The sequence below is a fragment of the Dipodomys ordii genome, unplaced genomic scaffold, assembly GCF_000151885.1.
Source record: "Dipodomys ordii isolate 6190 unplaced genomic scaffold, Dord_2.0 Scaffold18, whole genome shotgun sequence".
Classification (NCBI taxonomy): Eukaryota; Metazoa; Chordata; class Mammalia; order Rodentia; family Heteromyidae; genus Dipodomys; species Dipodomys ordii.
The window spans coordinates 19,770,019-19,779,642 of record NW_012267234.1 but is presented as its reverse complement, the minus strand read 5'-3'; the positions used below and the strand labels follow the sequence as shown (position 1 = coordinate 19,779,642).

At 57.2% G+C, this 9,624-nt stretch overlaps 1 protein-coding gene across 1 annotated transcript in view; it reads left to right on the top strand.

Moving 5' to 3' along the window:
• Nucleotides 1-8,885: 8,885 nt before the first annotated feature.
• Slc7a5 (solute carrier family 7 (amino acid transporter light chain, L system), member 5) overlaps nucleotides 8,886-9,624 on the top strand; it is a 21,893-nt gene continuing 21,154 nt past the window's right edge. Inside the window, exon 1 of the mRNA XM_013012715.1 lies at nucleotides 8,886-8,897. Coding sequence (XP_012868169.1) covers nucleotides 8,886-8,897 — 12 coding nt within the window. The remainder of the gene's footprint in view (nucleotides 8,898-9,624) is intronic.

Below are 9,624 nucleotides of genomic sequence, written 5' to 3'. Positions count from 1 at the left end.
CGCTGTCCCTCAGCTCTTCAGCTCAAGGCGAGCGCTCTACCACTTGAGTTACAGCGCCACTTCCGGTTTTCTAGTGGTTTATTGGAGATAGGAATCTCACGGTCTTTCCTGCCCAGGCTGGCTTTGAACCTCGATTCTCAGATCTCAGCCTCCAGAGTAGCTAGGATTACAGGCGTGAGCCACCGGCGCCCAGCTTTTAATTAATTCTTAAAAATTGCATGCGGTGTAATAATGATAAGGTCCCGTAGCAAAAATCTAAAGCATTTGTTTGAGACACAGAGAAAAAAATACAGAAAACGATGTTGTTGTTGAGGGTGGTCTGCGTGTTCACATTCATCCTCACAAATGTGTGTGCCGATCACGTGGCTCTTCCACCCTCTGGACCAAGGATTTGCCCTCTCCAAGGCCACGTGGCAGGCCCTGCGCCGGGCTCTGCCGGGCTGCACTACGCCGCAGAGGTCCCCCGCAGTGGGGTCTGCGGGCTGCACTCTGCCGCAGAGGTCCCCCGCAGTGGGGTCTGCGGGCTGTGATTCCACCGCAGAGGTCCCCCGCAGTGGGGTCTGCGGGCTGTGATTCCACCGCAGAGGTCCCCCGCAGTGGGGTCTGCATTCCGCCGCAGAGGTCCCCCGCAGTGGGGTCTGCACTCCGCCGCAGAGGTCCCCGCAGTGGGGTCTGCACTCTGCCGCAGAGGTCCCCCGCAGTGGGGTCTGCGGGCTGCACTCTGCCGCAGAGGTCCCCCGCAGTGGGGTCTGCACTCCGCCACAGAGGTCCCCGCAGTGGGGTCTGCACTACGCCGCAGAGGTCCCCCGCAGTGGGGTCTGCGGGCTGTGATTCCACTGCAGAGGTCCGCCCCGCAGTGGGGTCTGCATTCCGCTGCAGAGGTCCCCCGCAGTGGGGTCTGCGGGCTGTGATTCCACCGCAGAGGTCCCCCCGCAGTGGGGTCTGCGGGCTGCACTCTGCCGCAGAGGTCCGCCTGCAGTGGGGTCTGCATTCTGCCACAGAGGTCCGCCCCGCAGTGGGGTCTGTGGCTGCATTCCGCTGCAGAGGTCCCCCCGCAGTGGGGTCTGCATTCCACTGCAGAGGTCCCCGCAGTGGGGTCTGCATTCCGCCGCAGAGGTCCCCCGCAGTGGGGTCTGTGGGCTGTGATTCCACCGCAGAGGTCCCCCGCAGTGGGGTCTGCATTCCGCCGCAGAGGTCCCCCGCAGTGGGGTCTGTGGCTGCATTCTGCCGCAGAGGTCCCCCGCAGTGGGGTCTGCATTCTGCTGCAGAGGTCCGCCCCGCAGTGGGGTCTGCATTCTGCTGCAGAGGTCTGCCCTGCAGTGGGGTCTGCGGGCTGTGATCCCAGGGGCACCTGAAAGGCATCTCAAGCTCTGCAGGAGGAACAGAAGCTCATCAGCAGAGGTTACACCGTCCACCAGCAGAGCCAACGGTCTTTCTTTACACACACAGGGGCAATTATTTTGAGATAGCTTGAGAACAATTCCCAGATTGTGTTTTCAAAACAGAAGTCTTCCTGAAGCCCTCCAAATAGGATCCTTTAGATCAGAAATTGAAGCCACAGCCTGCCAAGCATGGCCTGGCTCCTGGGTGCTTCCCCTCACCCACCTCTGCTACCTGCCTCCGGCCCCAGCACGTGACCTCTCGGGACTGGGAGGGAGAACAGGGGCTCTCGCAAGGCTCTGCAGCTGGGCATGGATGGGGAACCGGCCACAGACGATGGCCAGGCTCCGGAAGCGGCGGGCTGTGCTGCGCTGTGGAGGGAGATGGGGCTGGGGTTAGCTCCTGGGACCTGAGGCCGGGATGAAGCAGTGTGGAAGCACGTGACCCTCCTCTGTGGGCCGTCCACTCCCACAGGGACTTGAGACTGAGAAAGACAGACCAGGTGTCAGCAGGGGGAGGCCGCACACCTCTGTGGACTGACACACCCCCTGGGGCTGGAAGAGCAGGTGGAGGTGGGGCCTGGCTTTGTTCATCTCCTCGTTGATTTGGGGATGTCCCCTGGGCTCTGTGCCTCCTGAATCATGTTCTCATTTGTCCATTATTGCGAAAAACAAGACCTGTTCTCCCTGAGACCTGAGATATTCCCAGGATGTGGACCAGGCCTGGACACATGGCTACAAGACCACAAAGAAGCCCGAGGAAGAGTTGTTGGTTTCAGCCCTCAAAGCAACAGTGCATGCACGTGTGTGTATGCGCACATTCACACACACACACACACACACACACTAAGTAAACAAAAGAAAGAGGCCCCATGCGGACCTGAATGGGAGGGCGGGCTTCCATGGTGAAGGAACTCCACCTCACTTTTGTCCTGGAGAATTTCTGGTCCAACTTTTGAAGTTCAAGGCTTCCTCCCTTGGCTTTCATGTTATTTTCTCGTTTTGTAAGAATACAAATGCGTGAGAACCGCTGCTCATTCCCGGCACACGCGGTGGCTGCCTCCCCCCTCCCTTCCCCCTCCCGTGAACGCCCAGCACACTCACAATAACAGCAGGAACCAAGTTCTACACGCCCCCCAGCACCTGTCGGCCCTCTCAAGCAAACACTCTTCTATCCACCCAAGTATGACTGGGTTGCGTAGCCGGGCGTTCAACATCCTGCTAACGTGCTTCCGTGTAGAAGGTGTTAAATTGGACCAACACCAGACTCAGGGAGGCCCTGCAGGTCTTCTCATCTCAGTCATGGTGCTATGGCTTCAGTGGGTCCTGCTGACCAAACCCCGAGTGATGGCCTCTTCCACATCTCCTCCTTCTGCTGGGCCTCCTGTGGCTTCCTGTGCCACCGTCTGGCCGGTGTCCCTTGCCATCTGGCTTAGCCTTTCCCCTTCCTCCTGGCCAGCGTCTCCTCCTTCCCAAATCCACCTTCTCTGAGTGGGGAAAGATTTCTTGGTTTGCTTGTTGTTTGCCGTTGGTTCTTGAGACACAGCATGGACCCTCTATGTTGTTTTCTTCCTGCCCCCTCCCTCCCCCGCCCCCCGTCAGAGCTGCCCTGGCTCTCCTGCCATTGCTTGACCCCATAGCCATCTGCACACATCACTGCTGCCCACCCTTGCCCCTCCTCCACCTCCGGAGTCCTCTTCCCGAGCTGGGAACACAGGGCAGGGGAGCAGCTCGCTTTCCCAGGCCCTCTCAGGCCTTGAGAAGGACAGTGGTCGGCCTCAGCACGGCTTGTTCCAAAGGAAAGAGTTGAACCCTGAGCTATGAAGTCTCAAAGTGAGCCGGGCGCTGGTGGCTCATGCCTGTAGTCCTAGCTACTCAGGAGGCTGAGATCTGAGGGTCAGGTTCAAAGCCAGCCTGGGCAGGAAAGTCTATCAGACTTACAGACTTCCGTTTCTGAACTTAGAAGTTCTTTTTAAGAAATGTGAACCTTTTTTACTGGATTCTGGAAATTCAGAGAGGGCCGCTCTGCACACACGTGCTCCAGTGCAAACAGGGACCAAACAGACATCAAACGCCGGTGGGGTGAGCCTCCATTCAGGACAGGCAGGTGACATGACCTTTTGTTTGTTTTATTTCATAACTATGCAGCTTCATTCCAATTCACCACCCAGCAGCTGTTTATTGAGCAATCAGGACAGAGGCTGCGGGGACCTTCCTGCCTTACCCCGCTCCCCGCAGCCTGAGCGTTGCCTGGCCGTGTGAGTGAGGCCCTGCCCGCTCCCCGCAGCCTGAGCGTTGCCTGGCCGTGTGAGTGAGGCCTTGCCCGCTCCCCGCAGCCTGAGCGTTGCCTGGCCGTGTGAGTGAGGCCTTGCCCGCTCCCCGCAGCCTGAGCGTTGCCTGGCCGTGTGAGTGAGGCCTTGCCCGCTCCCCGCAGCCTGAGCGTTGCCTGGCCGTGTGAGTAAGGCCTTGTCTGTCCCTGTCTCCGAGCGGCCTCCTCTGGGTCTCTTCTCAGACTGTCCTCTGAGGCTATTGAGTCACGCTACTCCAGGGGGCCTCATGCTGACCGTTGACGTCCACCGCTGACTGCAGTGGCCACGCTGAGGTCCTGGAAGGGGTCTTCCACGTGCCGGTGGAGCTGCAGCTCCACCCGCAGCAGCGGGCCAGGTCATGGGGTGCCCTCTGCCCGGTGAAGAAACCACACTGAGACTGGAGGCTTTAAAACCCACCTTCTGGCTCATCTCTCATGGCCTTTGGGGTGACCCCCCCAACCCTTTCACAGAAGAGCCAATGTGTCCGACATCTGGGGACGGTTAACCAAGGCCGGAGATGGGCCTTGATGGGCTCTTGACACCCCAGACTTCAGCTGCAGGAGGGGGGGACCTCCCCAAGAGGGGTGCGTCCACGGCCACAGGCCACGAGGGGCCCGGTGTGTGCAGGACCCAGTGTGGGGGGCGTGGGGGGCACAGCCAGACAGATGCATTTCCAGGGCCACTGATGAGAAAGAACATGAGCCCGGCCGCAGACGGCACAGGCCAGGCACACTGTTCACCATGGCGCAGGAAGCATTGTCCACCAGTGTCCATTCCCCCGCAGTCCCCCGTGCACCCAGCCCCAGTCCAGAGGGGCCCAGGCACTCGGCAGGTGACCTCTGGCCCTGGAAGATACACTTCGGTAGTGGCGGGAGTCGGGTGGGGCTGGGGTCCCCATCCTCCATCGGGCTGAGAGCCAAGGTCAGCGGCATCAGAGCCCACCGCCTCTGTGACCTCAGGAGAGGTCAGTCACCCTCTCCCCCACCCCACCATCTGCCTCCCGGATCTGGGACTTCCCCTTCCTGACAGCTGGCAGAAACGTGCTCTTCCAAGTGTGGTCTTACTCAGCCTGGCTCAACTTCACGTTCCTGAGAGGGACCACAGGCTGTAGGTAGGGGACAAAGCAGAGGACCTCGGATGACCCGCACAGAGGCTGAAATCAAAGGCAAAATGGTTTTGTTTTTTTTTAAAACCTATTTTGACTCAAGTAAAACAATGTATCTGTGATGACCTCTAACTTTATGCTTGGGTCTTATCTTCAGCTATGGATACTGTTTCTGCTTTCTACCCACAGGAACTTCAGGAAACTTTAGACCTCCTAGAGTCTTTGCAAGAAAGGCAGGTTACTTCCACCCGGGGGTGAAGTCATGAAGTTTGCCAGGGGCCAGAGGGCGCGAGTTGGTGGAGCTTGGCTGGTGGGCACGGTGGATGTGGCCCCAGCAGAACACTGGAATGGAGGCCACACCTGGGCCTGCCCAGGGCTCAGCCATCAACAAGGACCACCAAAGGGGCCTAGGTGCCCAGCTCAGCAGAGGCCGGGCCTGGGCATTTGAGACACACGTGTACCGGGCCCTCCCACGCTGCAGCCTCGTCCTGGGGCACAGACAGGAAAGACCAGCTTTGGAGAGTAAGTTAGGAGCGAGCCCTGAAAACCACGCTCCACATGAAGGGATACCTGCTATGTCGAAAGTTCCACGTGGGAACGGGCAGAGCCGGGCTCACGCAGGAAGGCAGGCAGGGACAGGCCCGGGCTCCGAGGTGTGCCAAGTAGATCATTTCCTGGGCAAAGGAAACCACTCAAAAGGAGGAGAAAGGTCTGTGAAGACAGGGAGATTGCAGCCAGATCTGTAAGGCCGAGTGATGAGGGCTGAGACCCCTCGAGCCGCGAGAGAGTGCGGGTCCCTAGCAGAAAGCAGAGAATGTGCTCTTTCCCCTTCCCAAGGGACAGAACTGCCACAGCTAGTCAAAATGGCAGCGGTGACAGGGAGGCCGCCGGCCAGCAAGCGAGCCTCTGCAAGGCTGGTTGGAAAGTCACCCCAGGGTTTAGTTTTGCCAGTGCCCAGGCCCCCTTACAGAAACCACAGGCTTGCTTCTCGGGAAGCACGCCGGACCTGGGGCAGTCCTGTCCAGAGGATTAGTACCAGAAACAAATCTGTCCCCGTGAATAAGAAGATCCTCAAGGCCACTCAGCTGGGCTTGGCAAGGGGACCACACTTCGTCTTGCCCAAGGCTGAAAGGATCGGAGTCTGTCCGGTCCTGCAGAGGCCCGGAGGTGCGGGGGTGGCTGCAGGTGGCAGAGGCTGCTCTGGGGAGGAGGGATCAGAAGGCGGGGCTGGAAGCGTGAAGAGATCCGCTGCTCTGTTCAGCCACCAACGCACACATGGCTCAACTGCTATGCTTTCCTTCAGGCTTGGGGGCCTGCAAAAACGGATTAAAAAAAACAAGTGATTAGCAAGGTGAAAGAAAAACATTGCTGAAGAGTTCAGACGCAACGAGAGGTCTACAAAGAGCAAGCTGTGGGCTCTGGTCCCAGCCCATGGGCCCTGAGCCTGGGCGGGCATCAGTTCCCATCTTGCAGGAGGCCAACTTTCAGGGTGAGACATGGCTGGACTCTTCCCAAAGCTCTGCACAAAGGTCACCCAGGGGTCACCCTGGGGCACACCAACCTCCTATGCCTGACTTACACTGCTGGAAGTCTCCTTCCTGCCCAGCTTCATCGTCAAGAATCTGGAGTTTATTTGACAATCTACAAAAGCTTATACGTGGGGGCAGAAATCACTCCCCCTGTGTGTGCCCAGGTAGGTGCAGCCATTGTTCAAATGCAAGGCCACAGGGCCTTGAGCCCCCCTACACACACACACACACTCACTCACACTCACACACACACACACACATGGCGAGAGGGACTTGCTTGGCTCTTTTGTTGTTGCTTCTGCAAGAAGGGCAGCCATGAGCGGGCGCCGGTGGCTCACGCCTGTCACCCTAGCTACTCAGGAGGCTGAGATCTGAGGATCACGGTTCAAAGCCAGCCCGGGCAAGGAAAGTCTGTGAGAATCTTTTTTTTTCTTTTCTTTTCTTTTTTGGTACTGGGGATCGAACCCAGGATGTTGCACTCGCTAAGCAAGTGCTTTGCCACTGAGCTACATCCCAACCCATGGGAGACTCTTTTTTTTTTTTTTTGGGTCCAGTCATGGGGCCTGAACTCTGGGCCTGGGTGCTGTCCCTCAGCTCTTCAGCTCAAGGCTAGCACTCTACCACTTGAGCCACAGCGCCACTTCCGGCTTTTTTCTGTTTGCTTATGTGGTGCTGAGGAATCGAACCCAGGGCCTCACGCATGCAAGGCAAGCGCTCTACCACTGAGCCACCTTCCCAGCCCCCATGCGAGACTCTTATCTCCAATAAACCACTAGAAAACCAGAAGTGGTGCTGTGGCTCAAGAGGTAGAGCACTTACCTTGAGCTGAAGAGTGCAGCGACAGCTCCCAGGCCCAGAGTTCAAGACCCATGACTGACCAAAAAAAAAAAAAAGAAGGGCAGCCATGGTCCCTAAAGACATAACTGTAGCCCAATACAGCAGACATGGAGTTACCCCCAGATCCACTCAAGATTCTGGAAGGCCCTTTTTCCCAGACCCACACCTGCTAAACCCAGGGACAAAATCTTCCCAAAGCAACAGCATTTCTCATCCTCAAAACATAAGTCAGGGGGTTTCATGTGAGACCACCCGCCAGTCCCCAGCGGTGCCTTGGAACTGCACACCCCATGGTCCCCATCAACACTTCCACAGCGGAGGACTTAAGGCTGGCGTGTACTCTATTCTTCCATGTGGATAAAGTAGCCTTTACCAAAACAATACGCTGAGCATTTTATCTCCAGTAATTGTCTTTCAGAGATATAATAAATAACCATATAGACAAAACACTGCACATACCCTTATGATCGCTCTGGGTCATGGTTTGAAGGTTTTTGATAGCAATCACCGTTTCCATCCATAGAGATGTCTGGTTGTTGTCCTCGCCAGCCTGCATAAGGACACTTTTAATAACTGTCTGCCACAATCAGGTGTGGAGGGTGCTCTACACACAGTGGGCCCAGAGTGCTTGGAGGGAGTCTGTTTGAAAGGAAACGACACCTGGACTCACCATTAGATGGCGCCGCTTGCAAAGCTTTTCGCATTTTAGCAGTCCGGAAAGGAGCAAGACTTGTTTCACCGGAGGGAAATAGAAGTACATATATACCAAAGCAAATGTACAGGAATAAGTCTAGGAACTTACCCGTCAAAAGTAGGTGCAAATCGACAGTGGCAGGCTGTGGTGCCGGAGAACTATCTCGGGGCTCTGTCCCTCTTCCTGCACACGTCTGCTGCAACTGTCCCCCCAACTGCCCAGGGCTTCTGTGCTCAGAAGGCCAGGTCCTGCCTCTCCCTCCTGTCCTGCCTGGCTCCCCAAGACCGACTCTCTGTCTCTGGTAGTGTTCTCGGTTTATTACCGTAGTGACCTTACATTCCTGAGTACCATCCATGGCTTCACTCTGTGGTTCCTATCAAAGCCTCCACAGTTTGCACGCATGGACACCTATACGGAAGAGGCACCATGCACGTGTGCCCCTGCAGGGGGTGGCTGCGGGGGCTCCTCTCTGAGCTTTATAGATAGTTGTCTTACTTGTGAAACCAAAATAAGGTCTAAAAGTAAATAAGCCACAGGTAAAAGGAGCCAGAATGTAAATGTACTGTATGTAAAGACAAGTCACAAGCAGCAAGACAGAGAGAAATCGTTTGTATATGCACTCATCCACTTGAATCCAGGGCCTGGGTGCAGTACCTCGGCTTTCTCACACAGGGTTAGTGCTCTACCACTTGAGTTACAGCTCTACTTCGAGCTCTTTGATGACTTACTGGAGGTAAAAGTCTCACAGACTTCTCTGCCCGGGCTGGCTTCGAACCTTAATCCTCAGATCTCAGCCTCCTGTGATAGCTAGGATTCCACACATGAGCCACCGATGTCTAACAAAGGGGACAGCTTTTTAAATCTTCCCTGAGTCACCACGTACACATTACACAGTACTGCGAGTTAATGTTTGTGTGACGTTTCCTCTTCTCTGCTTCTGGCTACTTGGGCTACAAACATTTCTACTTGTCTCCTTGTTGCAGACAAATGAATGACCAGCATTCTGGGATGGAGGGAGGAGAGGGGTCCGGAATGGCCAGTCCGGTCAGTCATTGGCTGAACATTCCTGCCATGGATCTCCAAGTCCAGCTGGGCCATTCTTGGCTTCAGCGAGAAGTCCAGGGATGGAGGCTGTCTGACCTCTACCTGCCATGGCTGTGCATCAGAACTCCAGAGTTCACCTCTAGACGCATCTGCCCTGCAGATTGCTGCTGTTCATCTCTGGGTTCTAAATTCCCACAGGTGTGCCCTGGGCAGCTGTGGCCCACTGCCTTGGCCTGCTCCAGCATCTAGTGAGCTTTCCCCGGAGCCCAGGAGGAGAAGCGCAGAAAGGAAGGCCAAAGCGACCACATCCACCCCAGACCTGTGACTAGAGATCAGGTGTCTGCTGTCCCTTCCTGCGTCCAGGCCGGGGTGGTCATGCTGTCCAGGCCGGGGTAGCCGTGCCAGCCTGCGTCCAGGCCGGGGTGGTCATGCTGTCCAGGCCGGGGTGGTCATGCTGTCCAGGCCGGGGTGGTCATGCTGTCCAGGCCGGGGTGGTCATGCTGTCCAGGCTGGGGTGGCCGTGCCGGCCTTGCCCCCCCCACGCCCCGCGGCTGCCCATGGCCTTTGTGGTTACCCTGCCACCCGCTTCGCTCCGGGAGCCGCTCGTGGCGTGGACCCGAGTTCCTGGCTCCAGCTCGGCAGGCTGGGGCCCGCGCCCGGGTCCCCGCAGGGCGGCCTGCTGCGTGCGGTGCGGGACTGGGGACAAAGCCGGGGGACCCAGCGGGGG